Below are 19850 nucleotides of genomic sequence, written 5' to 3'. Positions count from 1 at the left end.
TATATATATATATATATATACATACATATACACACATACAGTAATATTTTACTAGTATTTGTTATTTTAAATGACCAAAAATAGTCTCTTGCTCTATCAACGTCTCGAGTAGTTTAGTTCAACAGTTATGTTCAACCCTCCTGCTAAGTTTAATGATCATTTATTTATATCCACCTCTCTCTCTTTCTCTGTCTGAAGGGTTTCCATGTAGGGGAAAGGACTATGTTTTAAAAATTGGAGCACGCTACCTCAGTAAAATGAGCCATAAGTATCCGGAAGAGCGGAGTGGGGAAGTGGATGACGAATGCTCTGTTGCTCCAGTTTCTCAGAGGACTAGGCAGAATAACAGTTCAGTGCCTGGAGAACCTCCTTTACGTCGACCCTGGAGGCCATGTCAGATGCTCAGTCCAGATGGAGAGTTGAATCCGCATCATCATCACCATCATCAAACTCATCATCATCATCATCATCACCAACCTGCAGGCCGTGGTGGTCCACACCGTCAACGCCGGCGTCCACCATCAGATCAGGCCCAAGGCCAAAGTCAGGCTAATTTTCCCAGTTCTGCCTCAGAACCAATTCTTTCCAGTGAAAGTCAAGCCACAAAACCACGTCCTGTCCCACAGCTCCGGCCTGCTGTCACCCGTTACCGCCGTCGTGGTGACCCAAATCCAAGACTCAAAGGGCAAAGACAGAAGCCACTAAACAAAGAGATACAAGAATCTAAGGAATCAGCACTTGCAGAGCACAGAGAAGGTCATGGAGAAATTAGAAATCAGCAAAAGAATACAGAACCACTCCAGGACAGAACGTCTTCTCCCCAAACTCCTGTTGCTTCGATCAACACAACGGACCACTCACCTGGACCAGCGAGTCATGACCTTCAATTAGAGATCCAAGAAAATGATGTGGTCTGTAAAGAAAATATGAAAGAAGTTATGGAGAATAAAGAACATGGACCAGTTGGCCATTTGGAAGATCATTACTCGGCTAAAGATCACTCTTGTTGCGCGCATGACGACATGCAGGCGGTTCAAGATGGATCAGAGGTATGTGCAGCCAAGGAGGTGGAAAATCATGAGGAAGAGCTGGATGTTTTGGAAGTTGAAGCTCAGGGGAGTGAAATCACAGATCTCTGCTCAGACACAGAAAGTGCAGCCTCTCTGAGTAATGATGGACCTCTTCATAGCCCACCGCCACTCCAGTCCCCTACCCCACCATCGTCCCCCGACACACCGCTTTTTCCTCATCTGGACCACTTTGGTGAGGAAACCAGTATGAGCCCTCTGCCTGACAATGACATGCTGCCTGAAGACGAAGACGACTGCGCCGAATCAACCTTGGAATATTACCCTAAAACCTATGCAGACTTTTATACAGAGTCCCACCAAAAGTCCTTTGTGGAGCCGGTAGAAAATTCTGAGACAAAATCCCATCCCAAATCTTTTCCAGAACCTCTTAAGACATCCTATTCAGAAGCACTCAGAGATACTTGCATGCAGTCTCATCAGAAGTCTGAGCCGAATGAAACCCAGCAAGGGTTCCACCATAAACCATTTACCAGCCATAGACAGGAGGATTTCCAAAAATCCTCTCCTATGAAGGGACCCCATCACGTACCAAAGCGGGGCAAAGACCGAGGTTACCATCCATCTCAAGTGGATAGCTCTGTCGGCTGCCGACTACACCACTATGATGGTCAGTCTGACGGAGAGGGGGGTAGTGCTAATCAAAGCCCCATTCAGAAAAGTTTGAGGCATGTACCTCGACAAGCAGATGCACAGACGAAAAATTCATCATCTGTCCAGAGGGTCTTAGAAGAGACCAAAGATGAGGTTTGCCTCTCAGCAGAGGAATGTACAAAAGTCCCAGGCGACGCCATCAGCTTAGTAATTAAAGACATAAGGGAGGCCATCGAAGAGGTTAAGACCAAGACGATAAGGTCCCCCTACACACCCGACCAGCCTGTAGAGCCCATTTGGGTAATGAGACAGGAAATCAGCCCTATAGAGGAAGTCGATCCACTGCAAATGATGACAGGCCATGTAAGTATGACCTCTTTTTTGCCCACATTATTTTGTTGTAAATAGCCTCATCAAATTTCAGTACAGCGGTACCTCGACATACGATCGCTTTGACACACGATCTTTTCGACACCCGACGTAAAATTTGACTCGCCATTTTTTTCTACATCCAACGACATGCTCGAAATACGACGATATATGACAGCGCCGTAGTTGCTTTGTTTTCCTGCAAGATGGACGCATGGCGGATTTTCTTGTGAGAGAAATCAACATGGGTTCGAATAAAGTTAGTGCAGGTGGTGAAAAAAAGAAAAAAGGTGACGCTTACCAGTGAAATGAAGATGGAAATGATAGAAAAATATGAGCGTGGTGTCCGTGAACTGGCTCGACAATATGGCTGTAGAATGTCTACGATCTTGACGGTCCTCCTCTGACCGTCAAGATCGTAGACATTCTACAACTTGCCAGTTTGCCATAAATTAAGGTGACACTTATTGTTGTTGTAACATAGGCAAGGAAGTCGCCAACTCCGTCAGGTTTTTAATCATTTGTTTCAGAACTTGTGCATCACAACGCGCCTACTGTCCCCCGCAGTATACGCCAAAAACAACAGGAAAGTTAAAAGTGAAAGTAAAATCACTTCCGCACGCATCTATCTCATTGTGGTGTCAGCCACGCGGTGCGTTCAGGTATAGCACGCAAAACACATCCGCCATATTAGAATCCGATTTGTTACATTATTACAGGAATTATTATTATATTATTATTCTGATTTTTTATTTATCATTTATTTGTATTGATATGTGTAATTGCCATTTGTAATGGTACCAGGAGTATTTATAAATGATTTAATGTAGGTTTTCGGGCTGTGAAACGAATTAATGGAATTATAATGTGTTCTTATGGGAAAATCCTCGTAGACATACGACCATTTCGACTTACTAGTACAAACAAGGTCCTGGAACGAATTAACTTTGTATGTAGAAGCACGTCAGTGGGGGGGTTCTGAACGGCCCTTAATTTATTTTATCTTACATTCATTTTTTTAAAAAAATTTAAATCATTGTCGTATTAAATATTATGTTCTACTCGACTAAACCTTAACATATTAAATATTTCAAATATATATTTTTTTCCTTTTTTTGCACAATGCCCCCCCATTTTAGCAGAGAATGGTTTGACCCCGCCCTGGAGCACTCAAGTGCTACGCATTTTCTTGTCTTTGCCAGTGACTGTAGCTGGAAGAGAGCGAGCCTTCAGTAAAATGAAAATAGTAAAAAACTACCTCCACACCACCATATCACAGGGCAGTCTTAACAACCTAGCCATTGTTACCAAACTGCACTTTATGGTAAGTTGCGGTGCTCTCAACTCTGCACCCTTGTGTGGAGTGGACAGGTGGACGGCTCCTTCGTCATCAGTTCGTCCGGGTCTTCCTTCAGGAAGGTGGCGACTTGCATAAAAATCCAGAAACAGGTCGGATGGCTTTTTGCTGGAACTTTTATTAACAATGGGGGACTCACAGCCACTCAACTTAGCGCTACCTTGCAACAACTCTCAACAACTCCAATCCCTTATGCTTGCCCACCTCTTTGTCTGCGCAAAATTGGTAAAGCCGGTCATATTGTAGGGGACAGCAGCTCCTTTGGGATGCCGGTAACACCATGCTCTCCATTGAGCGTAAGCTTGCTCAAAAACTGGATTTCACCAATGTTATAAATGACTTAGCTGTCAAAAAATCTAGGCGCATCACTGATTGAGGGCTTGATAACCCCAGGGATGTGGAGGGGGCAGGCACAGGATGTTTAGTTATACTGTTTTGTTGCTTAGCAGGCAGACATAGCACTCTCAGTTGTATTGTATTGTAGTCTACATGGGAAAATAGATGGAAATAGTTTCTATTATGTCACATCACATTACAGTCTGTTAAATTTAACTGTCTATCTCAAATTAAATAATTTGAAAACTAACACTGTCGTTGCTTGCAAAGCGTTAAAGTACTGTGTATGCTGTCGTGACAAACCGGTGGCAGGGGTGGGGTGGGGTGGGGTCGGGGGGGCCCTACAATGGTCTCTTGTCCCCGGGCCCTTGCAAGTCTGTTGACAGCCCTGTGTAGAGGTACCACTTTATGTCATTGAACCTTGTTTGGAGTCTCTTTGTTAAAACCAGGTTCTGTTGCGACTGTGAAATATAAAAATAAATTTCTATTGAAGACCCTGCAAGTCTCGCACTCCCACAACACTTGTGAGAAAAAACTGTACAAAGAACAGATGGACAGTTGTGTACAGTGTTGTTTTTGGCAGCCCTTTAAATTTTCAACAAATACTTATTAGTCTTAGTCATATTTTAGTTAACTCAAAATGTGTTCGTCTTCGTCTAGTTTTTGCTGACCAAAACTGAAGACTAATTTCGTCCTAGTTTTAGTCGACGTTTACAAAAAAGATTTTCGTCGGTAAATTTGAAAAAAGCAAATCACCCAAAATAAATAAAAGTTTTCAACTGCTGTATTTCAAATTAAAATTGACAGACGTACATAGACAGCACATATTGTAGCGTCTACAAAGACACTGCTAACTTGGTGATTATACACACTGAGCAGGAAAACAGTACATTAGTTTCAATTAATTATACCCACCTGGACGCCAACAACTGTATGTAAAAAAAAGTTGTCCGAGAGTTCAAGAGGATGCTCACCGTTAGTATAGGCATATTGCTAACACGCACACGAATGGTATGCTAATGCTACGAATTACATTTAGTGTGTGATGCTTACTAAGCACAGACCTTTAAAGGCTAAAGCAACATTGCATATTCTCGCTCAACAAGAAAACAAAGCAGGCTGGAGATGAGACACTGGTGAGTCCGGGGGAGGTGGGGGGGACGCAGCACGTCACGTGACACAACCAGACACAGCTACAATGCAGGCTAACTACATATACAGTAAAATGTCACACACTGTGAACTATTGCACATTTTCCTCTCGTTCTCGTCTGGTCAGACGAAAACTGGCATGAGCCTCGTTATGTTTTAGTCTCCCAAAACACGTTTTTAGCTCGTTATCATCTTGTCGTCGTCATGTATGAAAGCGTTCGTTGACAAAATATTTTCGTTTTTGTCACCGTTAATGAAAACAACACTGGTTGTGTGGATATTAGTGTAAATGGCTGAAATTGTGTATCTGCTCTGTGATTAGCTAATGGTCACAGCCTAGCTTTCTGGTGACACATACTGTAACGTACTCTAGTTTTCTTTCTACCGATTAAATTAAAAAGCTGTCAACGTAAGAACAAATAAAGTAAATCACGCCAAATATAGTTCGACTACTGCATGTCTGGTAGGACTTTCTACAAATATATGCATGGGCATCCAGCAACAACAACTCAACAAGTGTGTGTGTTTAATCTAATATACAAAATCTTCCTTTTTAAAAATTTTTTTTTTTTTTAACTTTTTTTTTAATTTCTTCCATTGTTGTCCTCTCCCAGTCTATTTCCAGGTCTCCATCCCAACATGGATCCGTGTCAGATCAGGAATCTGGCAGTCCACTGAATATCGAGTCATCTAGATCGCTCCATTCTCAACAATATCAAGAGCATCAGTCCGAAGGACGTCACATGAGAGGGGATGCCATCACGCAACCGCAATTATATGTGCAACCTAATCAAACACAACCACAGCATCCTCCTCAGCAGCCAAGGCATCAAGTTCAACCAGCTCCACAGCAGCCACCTGTGCAAGAGGTGATTTTCAAAATCGCTTGAATCATAAGAAATTTATGAAAGAACAATTCCTGTTGTTAACGTATGAATTTTCTGTAGATTCGCAGATCTCTCCCGTCATTTCCCACATTTGTTGATGGTAGGTATACACATATTTCCACCTCTTCTATTCTTCAAGAAAACACACTTTTTCAAAGTAAAATAAATGAGCAAGAATGTACGTTTTGTATTAGGGATGTCCCGATCGTATATTTTTGCACCCGAGTGCAAGTCACCTGATTTTGAGAATCTGCTGATACAGAGTACTGATCCGATAACTAAAAAAAGTATTGGTAACAAAAATTTAAATAAAGAGTTTTAAACATGTTACTGTCCTGTCATTCTGCCCTCAAAATGTGAAACAGGAATAATGTATAAAAATGCTTGTCTTTTTTAAATGCTTCATTGAGTGAGTCCACTGAAATCCACTCTCGCTTTGGTGCTCACGCTGCTGAAAACAGCCTCTTACTTACACAATGAGTTGCCACAGGATAGTACCGCTCATGTTTAACAAGCGAAACAATGATTGACACATTCGCCACTGTGATGGTAGCATTACCAAGTTTCTCTGGCAAGATCAAATCTACACCCCTGTCAATCATCGTTAGCTATTAAAAGTTAACTCCAGGGCGCTACTGACCAAGAAATGCAGCAGGAGGGAGAGTGAGAGGCTGTACGAGCATGAAGCAGAAAAACATACACAGTCATGTGAAAAAATGAGGACACCTCATTAAATATTCAGTTCTTTATTAAGAAATCTTCACATATCATTTCTGATCTGGTTTTTCTTTATCTCTGGAAAATAAAGTGATTTAATTGTAGGTAAACAACAAAAATTAACATTGTTTTACTCATTAAACCAGACATGTCCAAAGTCCGGCCCGGGGGCCAAATGCGGCCCCTGGTCAAATTTCATCCGGCCCCCAGCCACTGTCATGAAATCAATAACGTCTGGCCCGCACACAGACTTAATAAATTGGTCAGCAGTACTGCTACCATCATATGAAGTAGCTTACACACTAAATGCTGCTCCTCATTTACCCACTAAAAGGCAGCAGCACTCTAAGCAACATTACCCCATATGACCCTTAACTCCCAACTTTCTAAAATGGTGACCATCAACACAAAAAAAGTTGACTGCGAAGGCCGACGCTTCGGGGATAGGTGGAAATTGGACTATTTCTTCACAAAAATACGCAACAACTGTGTCTGCCTCATTTGCAAAGAGACAGTCGCCGTTTTTAAAGAGTTCAATGTGAGGCGATATTACCAAACAAGAGACGCTGACATGTACGATGAGATTACAGGGAAGATACGTAGCGAGAAATGAAAGCAACTTGAAGCTAGTTTAATTTCACAGCAGCAGTATTTCGCAAGAACCCGAGTATTGAAAGAGAACGCCACAAAGGCTAGTTGCAAGATTGTTATTATTAATTTAAAAAAATAATAAAGCAAATGTGACAGACAGAATGGCTTGCTAAAATTTGCTTAAATATATTGTTCTACGTAAAGGACGTCAACCAAGGTCGGCCCCCCCCACATTTTTACCACACATAATCTGGCCCCCTTTGCAAAAAGTTTGGACACCCCTGCATTAAACCAAATATAGCAACGAAAATGCATATTCTAACTGAGAAAAAAGTAAGGACAACCTACCACCTAATAGGTAGTGTTACCCCCTTTGGCTGAAATATCTTTAGTGATATGCTTTTTGTAGCCATCGACCAGTCTTTGAGATTGGTCAGAAGAAAGTTTGCCCCACTCCTTGACGCAGAATACGTTTAACAGTGACTGACTGTTGAAGTGAAAGAAAAAACACAATGGTGAGATCAAAGGATCTGTCCGAGGCCTTCAGAAAGACTATTATGAGAGAGCTCAAAAGACTATAAAATCAGCCATTCCACTGTCCGGAAAATAGTCTAAGTGGAGGACATTCAGAACAACTGCCAACAAGCCCAGTTCTGGCTGTCCAAGCAAGTTGACCCCAAGAGCAGACCGCAAGATGCTAAAATAAGTCTCCAAAAATTCTATGTCATCACGGTACCTACTGCAGGCTCTCACTACTGTTGGTGTGAAAGTGCATGCCTCTACAATCAGAAAGAGACTTCAAAAGTTTAACCTTCATGGGAGGTGTGCGAGGCCAGACCGAAGTTTGCCAGAGTGAATGGAGACAAAGACTTCTGGAATAATGTTCTTTGGACAGATGAATCTAAAATTGAATTATTTGGACACCAGAAAAGAGTTTGTTTGGCATAAACCCAATACAGCATTCCAGGAAAAGAACCTCATACCAGCTGTAAAGCATGGAGGTGGACGCGTCATGGTTTGGGATGCTTTGCCACAGCAGGACGAGGCCAGCTCACCATTATAGAATCCATCATGAATTCTATCGTGTATCAGAGGGTTCTTGAGGAACATGAGAGATCATCTGTGAAAAAATTAAAACTGAAGCGAAACTGGACCCTGCAACATGACAATGACCCAAACCATACCAGTCAATCTACAAAGGACTGGCTGAAAAGGAAGAAATGGAGAGTCCTGGCATGGCCGTGTCAAAGCCCCAATCTTAATCCCATTGAGATGCTATGGGGTGACTTAAAACGGGGCTGTACATGCAAGAACCCCTCAAACATCTCACAGCTGAAAGTATTCGGTGTTGAGGAGTGGGGCAAACTTTCTTCAGTCCGATTTCAAAGACTGGTAGATTGCTACAAAAAGCGTCTCACTGAAGTTATTTGAGCCAAAGGGGGTAACATAAGCTATTAGGTGGTAGGGTGTCCTAACTTTTTCCTCAGTTAGAATATGAATTTTTGTTGATATATTAAGTTTAATGAGTAAATCAATGTTTATTGTTGTTGTTTACCTGCAATTAAATCACTTTCTTTACGAGAGATAAACACGATCAGAAAGATCATATATGAACGTTTCTTAATTAAAAACTGAATGTTTAATGGGGTGTCCTCATTTTTTCACATATCTGTATATTTTCAATTAAAAACCTGATCATTTTCACTCTATTCCGATCCTCTGAAAAATAGCGCGATTCGCCCAGTTTCTGATCATGTGATCGGATTGGGACATCCCTATTTTGCATGCTTTGGGTCAGTCTTTCCCAATCTTAAACCTTTACTCATTGGTTTAGATGTGTCAAATGGAGGTGTGCAGGGGCACGGTTTATACCGATTCAAGTCTCCCTTAACGAATGAATTCTCATTGACATATGCATCACTGCTTGTGCTTATTGAGTGCATTTGATCTGTCTAGTCCCAGGTCCATGTGACCCTGATGATCTTATTGACGGCATCATCTTTGCCGCAACCTACCTGGGCTGCACACATCTGCTGTCAGAGCGGACACCCACAAAGAGTGCCCGCATGCAACAAGCGCAAGAAGCCATGAATAGAGTGCAGGTAAGGACATTTATTTTATTTATTTTTTTGTAACAACTGATGGGTTAGTCCAACACACTTGGTTTGAGGACACCCATTGGAACTATTCAATAAAATAACCTCAAACAACCTCAGAATTCAATTACTCTATCACTGCAGGCAGCTCAGAAGCAAGCAAAGAACAGGAAAAATGTAAGTTGGCTCTATTTTTAATGGAGAGTAGTTCTAAATGAAAGTTTAATATTGAAATTTCAGGATTGTGAAATGTAAATCTGCTCAAAGAATGATTACAAATTTATAAGTATCTATTTATTACATCTGAGGAATTAAAGTAAGTTATTTACATAGTTCTTCTATCATGGTTTAATCTGTTCTTATTTTTATGTTGTTGTTTCACTAGAGTCCTGACAGTGAGAGTGCTCCATGTACCGCTGAGGTAGATCTATTCATGTCCACACAAAGAATCAAAGTCCTCAATGCAGATACTCAGGTAATATTACGTTAGTTTTTTTTTTAGTAGTAGACAGAAATGTGTATTTATTTATGTTGTATGGGAGCAAAGAAGCAAACATGTTACAATGAAATACTGTAAAACTTAGGAAGAGCTTTTTCTGAACATTAAATGTGATTTTTGGTGGACCATCAGGAGTCCTTAATGGATTTGCCGCTGAGGACCATCTCATACATAGCCGACATTGGCAACATGGTGGTCCTGATGGCCAGAGGGAAGATGGTCCGTTCCCGTAGTGCGCAAGAAAACTTGGAGCACACAGCTGAGCAAACCACCATGTCCAATGATGACAGACGGCTCTACAGGATGATCTGTCATGTTTTTGAGTCGGAAGATGTGAGTTGTTGCTTTGCTAATTACGCTATGATAGATACAAATTCAAATTTCAAGGATTGGGATTAAGGAGAAGATTCAACTATAATATTGAAATTCACATGAGTTCAAAGCAAAAAGTACATACAGTGGTACCTCTAATTACGAACGTCTCTAGATACAGAATTTTCAGGTTAAGAAACACCTCAACTCTTGTTACGAAAGAAATTGCAGGATATGAAAGTCTAAAAATAAAGTATGGCTGGTACTCGCAGCTCCCAGAGTTTACTGAACGTAACATACCTGCTCTGCCATTGGCTATTGCCTAGCATTCCTGATATACAATTGGCTAAGAGGGACCTCTACTGTAAGTGTATGAGTGTATCCCAGGGTCCTCTTCATTTGCCCTTCATGTTCCAACAGCTTTACATTACTGCATTAACCTTTATTCTTTACTATAGTCTTAGTTTTTTACATTATGCACAACAACGCAATAATCTAACTGAAATATGTATTTGTTACATATTTTGATGCATTTTTATGCATTATAAAAGATTTACAGTGGAGCAAATAAGTATTTAGTCAACCACTGAGAGTGCAAGTTCTCCCACTTGAAAATATTAGAGAGGCCTGTAATTGTCAACATGGGTAAACCTCAACTATGAGAGACAGAATGTGGGAAAAAAAACAGAAAATTACATTGTTTGATTTTTAAAGAATTTATTTGCAAATCATGGTGGAAAATAAGTATTTGGTCAATACCAAAAGTTCATCTCAATACTTTGTTATGTACCCTTTGTTGGCAATAACGGAGGCTAAACGTTTTCTGAAACTTCACAAGCTTTTCACACACTGTTGCTGGTATTTTGGCACATTCCTCCATACAGATCTCTTCTAGAGCAGTGATGTTTTGGGGCTGTCATTGGGCAACACGGACTTTCAACTCCCTCTACAGATTTTCTATGGGGTTGAGATCTGGAGACTGGCTAGGCCACTCCAGGACCTTGAAATGCTTCTTACGAAGCCACTCCTTTGTTGCCCTGGCTGTGTGATTGGGATCATTGTCATGCTAAAAGACCCAGCCATGTCTCATCTTCCATGCCCTTGCTGATGGAAGGAGATTTTCACTCAAAATCTCTCGATACATGGCCTCATTCATTCTTTCCTTTACACAGATCAGTCTTCCTGGTCCTTTTGCAGAAGAACAGTCCTAAAGTAGATGTTTCCTCCCCCATGCTTCACAGTGGGTATGGTGTTCTTCGGATGCAATTCAGTATTCTTTCTCCTCCAAACACGAGAACCTGTTTTCTACCAAAAGGTTCTATTTTGGTTTCATCTGACCCTAACACATTCTCCCAGTTCTCTTGTGGATCATCCAAATGCTCTCTAGTGAACTGCAGACGGGCCTGGACGTGTACCTTCTTCAGCAGGGGGACACGTCTGGCAGTGCAGGATTTGAGTCCCTGGCGGCGCATTGTGTTACTGATAGTAGCCTTTGTTACTGTGGTCCCAGCTCTCTGTAGGTCATTCACTAGGTCCCCCCGTGTGGTTCTGGGATGTTTGCTCCCCGTTCTTGTTATCATTTTGACGCCATGGGGTGAGATCTTGCATGGAGCCCCAGATAGAGGGAGATTATCAGTGGTCTTGTATGTCTTCCATTTCCTAATAATTGCTCCCACAGTTGATTTCTTTACATCAAGCGTTTTACCTATTGCAGATTCAGTCTTCCCAGCCTGGTGCAGGTCTACAATTTTGTCTCTGGTGTCCTTCGACAGCTCTTTGGTCTTGGCCATAGTGGAGTTTGGAGTGTGACTGGAGTGGACAGGTGTCTTTTATACTGATAATGAGTTAAAACAGGTGCCATTAATACAGGTAACGAGTGGAGCCTCGTTAGACCTAGTTGGAAGAAGTTAGACCTCTTTGACAGCCAGAAATCTTGCTCGTTTGTAGGTGACCAAATACTTATTTTCCACTCTAATTTGCAAATATTTTTCAAAAAAATCAAACAATGTGATTTTCTTTTTTTTTTTCCACATTCTGTCTCTCATGGTGGAGGTTTACCCATGTTGACAATTACAGGCCTCTCTAATATTTTCATGTGGGAGAACTTGAACACAATTTGTGGTTGACTAAATACTTATTTGCCCCACTGTATGTCTGAATTTCTTGGAATAGAGCATTTAAAAAGGAAATAGGCGCCTCTAGAATTTTCAAGTTATGAAACTACTTCTAGAACCAATTAATTTCGTAAGTAGCGTTACCACTGTTTATTTCTTTCAGTTTCAAAGCAAAGCAAGAAGTGAATTTTCTTCCTACAATGTTAATGTCATGGCAGTTTTGAGAACCCAGCACGATTATTTGTCCTCTTTACTCAAAAATTTTCCTCAAATTTATCAACGTTCATTAAGCTTGTTCTGAGATGAGAAGAAGAGAAAACAAGCTAGCTAGCGTTAATTCAAATATTTATGCTTTGGTCAAAAAGAAATTCACAGTATAGGTAGGTTGGACATAAAAGTAAAAGCTCATCAGAAAAACTGATAGGTAAAGTGCAGATTACTGAAGAATGTATTTAAATGCAGTGTCCCTCCGGTGCCTGGAATAATATCTGCCACGGCACTACTTGCTAGCGAGTGTTGGCGTTGACAACGCCACACATTTGTTTTCTGTTCTGGAGGCTTTAAGAAAATAAAAGGGAGTCCACACACAAATACTGAGAGTCTTAGGGTACAGTCAAACAATAAATGAAAGCTTTATTGCATGAGGCACACATGTTTCAGAATCTGACTGAAATATACTGTATATCTCATGTTTTACGATCTAGTGGGTGTTTACTTGAACCATTCAAGCCATTGGTCAACAAGGAACTGTTCTGGGGGTTGTCTATGACTTCCCTGATTTGATTATCAAAAACTTGAGTAGACTAAAGGGGATCATGTTACACCCTTGCGTTCTTTAAAGTATTGAGATAGCTGGGCTTACTTCTAAGAAACCAAATAGTATATGTTAAGAAGACCAACCAGAATATGAATGCATGATTTCTTTGACTCAAAATAAAAGTCTACATGCATACATACAAGTCATACAATGCATACATGTAAACATATACCGTAACAGCAGCGTCATAAGATTGCCATAAGACTCATAATTATGACATGACAATATCATGGGCATTAATGAATGCTTATGACAGATGTCATCAAGTGTCACCTGGCAAGTAATGTCACTAACTCCATTTATGTCCAGATCGGCTGGTTGCCGGATAACACAAAATGACATCTGTCATAAGCATTCATTAGTGCTCATGGCAGTGTCATGTCATAATTATGATGGTCTTATGACAGTCTTATGGTGCCACAGTCAAATGTGTTACCAAACTACCATAACTAGCAATTAATGAAACAACTAGAAAAGTAACTGAAGAAATAATAATAATTTTAATTGTTATTTACATCTGTAGCACTGTAATGCATGCTAGGAGGCATGTTGGACGACAACAATGTTGACAACTGGTAGCAGCAGGGTTGACTGTCACCCCCAAGGGAGCAGTGATGGCAAAATGAAGCTTTATGAAGCATTAAAGCTTTGCAGCCAATTGGATCAAAGCTTCATGGTGGTTCATTTGGTCTTATGACAGTCTTATGATACCGCTGTCAAATAAAGTGTTACGGGTTAATATATTTTGGTGTAAATATCCCATAATATAGTGAGGACAGCTGTGGCTTATAGTCCCGTGTGGCTTATCTATGAACAAATGCAGTTTTTTGGTCAAATTTACTTGGTGGCGGCTTATAGTCAGGTGCGCGTTACAGTCTGAAAATTACAGTAAATGTGAGTACATAACACTAGCCATGTAACTGTAGCAGGGGTTGTCCAATATGTCACCAGCTTATTGCCATATGTGGTTCTGCATAAACATAACAGAGACACTTCATGGAAGTTAACTGTCCATTAGACACACCAGCACACATTATTCAGCCTGTAGCTCAAACTGCACATGGGCTGCCACCACTACTAAACCAATGTGTTCCATTTCACCTTTATGATTGCAAGAATAAGACTGATACATAGAATTTGATAATTTAGTACCTAACCTTTCTTCATTTTTACATTTAGGAAAGATGTATTATTGAGGTTAGGGGCTTGGGTGACCACATGCCCGGTTTTAGGACAGGCATTCAGCCTTTCAGTGATGTGTCCGGCGTCCGGCACAACGCATTACCCAGACGCTTTTTGTCAAGCTTTTACAGAAAATGGGCTGCGGATCAGTTTATGTGACGCAGCCCCACAATTGTCACAATAATTGTCACAACTGGTCTGTGACACCCCCCAAAGGACTCCCCGAGGCACACGGTTGAACGCCTTCTCCAGATCCACAAAACACATGTAGTTGGGCGAACTCCCATGCACCCTCGAGGACCTTGCCGAGGGTGTAGAGCTGGTCCACTGTTCCACGGCCGGGACGAGAACCACACTGCTCCTCCTGAATTCGAGATTTGACTTCCCGACGGACCCTCCTCTCCAGCACCCCTGAATAGACTTTACCGGGGAGGCTGAGGAGTGTGAGCCCTCTATAATTGGAACACACCCTCCAGTCCCCCTTCTTAAAAAGGGGACCCACCACCCTGGTCTGCCAATCCAGAGGCATTGTCCCCGATGTCGACGCGATGTTGTAGAGGCGTGTCAGTCATGACAGCCCCACAACATCCAGAGCCTTTCGGAACTTCGGGCGGATCTCATCGATCCCCTGGGCCTTGCCACCGAGGAGCTTTCCAACCACCTCAGTGACTTCAACCCCAGAGATCAGAGAGCCCACCTCGGAGTCCCCAGACTCTGCTTCCTCAAAGGAAGGCGTGTCGGTGGAATTGAGGAGAGCTTCGGAGTATTCTCCCCACCGAATCACGACGTCCCGAGTCGAGGTCAGCAGTACCCCATCTTCACTATACACAGTGTTAATGCTGCACTGCTTTCCTCTCCTCAGACGCCGAATGGTGGACCAGAGTTTCCTCAAAGCCGTCCGGAAGTCATTTTCCATGGCCTCCCCGAACTCCTCCCATGTCCGGGTTTTTGCATCAGCGACCGCCGAAACCGCAGTCCGCTTGGCCAGCCGGTACCTGTCAGCTGCTTCCGGAGTCCCACAGGCCAAAAAGGCCCAATAGGCCTCCTTCTTCAGCTTGACGACACCAGCGGGTTCGGGGATTGCTGCCACGACAGGCACCAACCACCTTACGGCCACAGCTCCGATCGGTCGCCTCAACAATGGTGGTGCGGAACATGGCCCACTCGGACTCAATGTCCCCCACCTCTCCCGGGACAAGGGAGAAGTTCTGCCGGAGGTGGGTGTTGAAACTCTTTCTGAGAGGGGATTCTGCCAGACGTTCCCAGCAGACCCTCACAATGCGTTCGGGCCTGCCGGGTCTGGCCAGCATCTTGCCCCGCCATCGGAGACAACACACCACCAGGTGGTGATCAATTGACAGCTCCCCCCCTCTCTTACCCGAGTTTCCAAAACATGCGACCGCAAGTCCGATGACACGATTACAAAGTCGATCATCGAACTGCGGCCTAGGGTGTCCTGGTGCCAAGTGCACATATGGACACCCCTATGTTTGAACATGGTGTTCGTTATGGACAAAACCGTGACGAGCACAGATGTTCGATAACAGAACACGACTCAGGTTCTGATTGCGGTGGCTGTTCCTCCCAATCACGCCTTTCCAGGTCTCACTGTCATTGCCCACGTGAGCGTTGAAGTCCCCCAGGACAACGAGGGAGTCCAGCACACCCTCCAAGGACTCCAAAAAGGATGGGTACTCTGAGCTGCTGTTCGGTGTATAAGAGCAAACAACTGTCAGAACCCGTCCTCCCACCCGAAGGCGGAGGGAGGCTACCCTCTCGTCTACCGGGGTAAACCCCAACGTACAGGCGCCCAGCTGAGGGGCAATAAGTATGCCCACACCTGCTTGGCGCCTCTCGCCGTGGACAACTCCAGAGTGGAAGAGTCCAACCCCTCTCGAGAGGACTGCTACCAGAGCTGTGTGTGGAGGAGAGTCCGACTATATCTAGTCGGAACTTCTCTGCCTCACACACCAGCTCAGGCTCCTTCCCTGCCAGAGAGGTGACATTCCATGTCCCAAGAGTTAGCTTCTGCAGCTGGTGGTCAGACCGCCAAGGCCCCAGCCTTTGGCTGGCGCCCAACTCCTTACGCACCCGACCCCTTTGGCCCATCCCACAGGTGGTGATCCTATGTGAAAATAAGAAAACAATAGATAGCATAGATAAGAAAACAAATCTTACCGTGTGTCCAAGCTTGGAGACTGGAGAGGACACACTGGTGAGTCGGGGCAGAGTGACACAACCAGACTCTGCTACGATACAGGCTAACTAAACATAAAATGTCACACATTGTGAACATTTGACAGAAACGCATTTTCGTCAGTTCTCGTCTTATCAGACGAAAACTGGCATTAGTTTTTTGTTTTAGTCTCCAAAAATGCATTTTTACCTCGTTATCATCTCGTCCTCGTCATGAAAAAAATTGTTCGTTGACGAAATATTTTTGCTGTAGTCATCGTTGAGGAAAACAACAATGGCCATTAGTGGCTTCAGTTAGAAATGTCCTTTATCATTGGCACAATAAAATGTAAACAAAACTTCACGTGTGGCTATCTGACATCATTTCCTCGGCGAGATTTTACAACATTACTAGCAAACATGGCAAAATGGCGGACACATCTTTTAACATTGAATGGACGGAAAAGCACGAATTCCTCGCCAAAAGCAGTCGAGACTCGTTCCACGGTTTCTGCACGCTTTGCTGGTGTGACGTAGATGTGAAGCAGGTTCTTGTTCTTAAGAATTTTGTTTGTTACAAATGATCATTGTCTCCTCTTTCACTGGCCAATAGGCCCCCACATGGTGTAAACCGGAAATACATCTCGCTGACGATAGCACCAGCATATTAGTAACTAGTTTAGATGTTCAATGTATTTCTAGTTGTTGTTTGTGTATGTGTTTCTTTTCCTTCTTCTCTTGTATTTCTTTTCTTCTGTCCCCCCATAATCCCTTCCTGTTCGCTGCTTTGTCATAATAAAAAGGTACTTTGAATGATCACAATGGGAGTATGTCAGACTCTCAATGTGAAACATTAAAACTGTTCAGAATCCGGGCACTTAGACTTCCATTCTCTGTGTCAAACAGCTGAACAGGACAGGTTTAAAAACAAAAAAAAAAAAAAAAACAAAAAAAAAAAAACAAAAAAAACCAAATGATCATTGTCAACACCATTTCAAAATAACATTTTTTCTCAGACAAGTTGCAACTTGAAAACACAGTACTGCAAATGAACTAAATTGTCAAAAAAGTTTAAAAAGTAACCATTAATTATTGTTTTTTACTATTTAGTTACACAAATATGACCTATAAACCGTGCAATACCTTAGTGTTGATGAAGTCTGATGTATAATTTTTTTTAATATGTCCTCCATTTTGACCTTATGGAAATGGTCACCCTATTAGGTGCATAGCTTGTCAGCCAACTGCACACTGTAATGGTAGAACTGTGCCAATTTTTCTGCCTGAGTAACCTGCAATTGTGCCACTAATGGAATGAAGGCACTCAGTATCAAGCAATAAAAAGAGCATTTCCTATAATATATCAAAAGATAGGAGCGGAAACATACTAGGTAAAAAGCCATTTAAGATTTTTTTCTCTGGATGAAAATGTCTTCATCTTCTTCAGGCCCAGCTGATTGCGCAGTCCATTGGTCAGTCCTTCAGTGTGGCCTATCAGGAATTCCTCAGGGCCAACGGCATCGACCCCGAGGATCTGAGCCAGAGGGAGTATAGCGACCTACTCAACACTCAGGACATGTACAACGATGACCTCATCCACTTCTCCAAGTCTGAGAACTGTAGAGATGTAAGCGAACCAAAAGGTGGCAGCGGAATTCCATTTACTATCACACCGTCAAGGGCACAACACATTTCATTTGTAATGATGGTTGCCATAATGTAAACATAAATACAGTGGTATGAAAAAGTATCTGAACCTTTGGGAATTTCTGCATAAAATCACCATCAAATGTGATCTGGACTTTGTCAAAATAACACAGATGAAAAAACAGCATCTGGTTCAACTAAAACCACCCAAAAATGTATAGGTTTTCCTATTTTAATGAGGGTTGCATGCAAACAATGACAAGGGGTAAAAAATAAGTATGTGAACCCTCTGCCTAAGGAAACTTAAAGAGCAATTGAAAGTTAAGTCAGGTGTGTGCCCAATCACTGATGAGTGGTTTAAAGCTACCCTAACCACTATAAAACACACAACTGGTAAGAATTGTCTTGATGACAAGCATTTTCTGATGTGCACCATTTCTCGGTCAAAAGAGCTGTCTGAAGACCTGTGATCAAGGATTGCCGATTTGTATAAAGCTGGAAAAGGGTACAAAACCATCTGTAAAAGTCTGGATCTTCATCAATCGACAGTCAGAGAAGTTGTCTACAAAATCGAGAGCTTTTTGGCACTGTTACTCTGTAGCCATCCACCAAAGATGATGCCAAGAGTTCAGCGCAGAATTTTCAGAGAGGTAAAAAAGAACCCTAGAGTGTCTGCTAAAGACTTACATGAAGCATGGTGGAGGGAGCATCATGATTTGGGGCTGTTTTGCTACCTCAGGGCCTGGTCAACTTGCAATCATTAATGGAAGAATGAATTCAAAAGTTTGTCAGGATGTTTTGCAGGAAAACCTGAGGCTGTCTGTCAGCTATTTGAAGCTAAAAAAAAAGAGGATGGATGCTGCAACAAGACAGAAGTAAATCAACTTCAGAATAGTTTCAGAAGAACAAAATACACATTCTGGAGTGGCCAAGTCAAAGTCCAGATTTGAACCTCATTCAGATGATGTGGCATAACAGCGATTCATGCCAGACATCCCAGGAATCTGGCTGAACTACAGCAGTTTGGTAGAGAAGAATGGGCCAAGATTAGTCCTGATCGATGTGCCAGACTGATCTGCAGCTACAGGAAGCGTCTGGTTGAAGTTATTGCTGCCAAAGGAGGGGCCACAAAATATTAAATGTGATAGTTCACTTACTTATTTTTCCCCCTGCTGTCATTGTTTGTATACTACCCTCATTAAAATATGAAAACCTATAAATGTTTGGGTGGTTTTAGTTAAAGCAGACACTGTTTTTTCATCTGTTTGATTTTGACAACGATCAGATCACATTTGATGGTGATGCAGAAATGTGAGAAATTCACAATTAAGTTTTTCATACCACAGTATGTGTTGCGCCATCAAGAAATAGTTGTGTCTGCCCTTTTATTGGACAAAATTAGTCTATTACTCAGGTCAGCCATTGTCCATGGCTGTAAATAACTTCAGAAAAATTAAGTTCAGTAGCAACTGACCTGACCGGATATCAAAATTGTACATGTACACCATTTTTAACAGCAAAGTTTCGGACATATATGTACTGTATAAGTGTTATTGGGAGTAAAAATGCTTCATCTAAAGCTTCATATCCATGACAGCAATTCATAAGATATTTTAAAAGTCCAACCTTGTTTTCTTGCTTCCAGGTTTACATTGAGAAGCAGAAGGGGGAGATATTGGGTGTGGTGATAGTGGAATCAGGCTGGGGATCCATCCTCCCGACAGTCATTATAGCCAGTATGATGCACGCCGGTCCCGCTGAGAAATCCGGTCGACTCAACATCGGTGATCAAATAATGACTGTCAACGGCACCAGCCTAGTGGGTTTACCGCTTAGCACCTGCCAGAGCATCATCAAGGTACCGTGACTAATTTCAATATTAGACTAATTGAAAGTTTTTTTTTCTGTTGAATAATGC

At 42.2% G+C, this 19850-nt stretch overlaps 1 protein-coding gene across 2 annotated transcripts in view; it reads left to right on the top strand.

Annotated features, from left to right (window-relative positions):
* Window positions 1-19850, top strand: part of LOC130905865 (amyloid-beta A4 precursor protein-binding family A member 1-like) — a 40079-nt gene that overhangs the window by 18182 nt on the left and 2047 nt on the right. For both annotated transcript variants that reach the window (XM_057819613.1, XM_057819612.1), the window contains 9 exons: window positions 199-2045; window positions 5510-5764; window positions 5843-5882; window positions 9047-9192; window positions 9331-9363; window positions 9572-9661; window positions 9818-10018; window positions 17733-17912; window positions 19578-19790. In XM_057819613.1, the coding sequence (XP_057675596.1) occupies window positions 258-2045; window positions 5510-5764; window positions 5843-5882; window positions 9047-9192; window positions 9331-9363; window positions 9572-9661; window positions 9818-10018; window positions 17733-17912; window positions 19578-19790 (2946 nt within the window). In that variant the 5' untranslated portion in view covers window positions 199-257. The remainder of the gene's footprint in view (window positions 1-198; window positions 2046-5509; window positions 5765-5842; window positions 5883-9046; window positions 9193-9330; window positions 9364-9571; window positions 9662-9817; window positions 10019-17732; window positions 17913-19577; window positions 19791-19850) is intronic.

This window comes from Corythoichthys intestinalis, chromosome 17 (genome assembly GCF_030265065.1).
Source record: "Corythoichthys intestinalis isolate RoL2023-P3 chromosome 17, ASM3026506v1, whole genome shotgun sequence".
Taxonomy (NCBI): Eukaryota; Metazoa; Chordata; class Actinopteri; order Syngnathiformes; family Syngnathidae; genus Corythoichthys; species Corythoichthys intestinalis.
The sequence above is the reverse complement of the archived record's forward strand: the minus strand, read 5'-3'. Positions and strand labels throughout refer to the sequence as shown.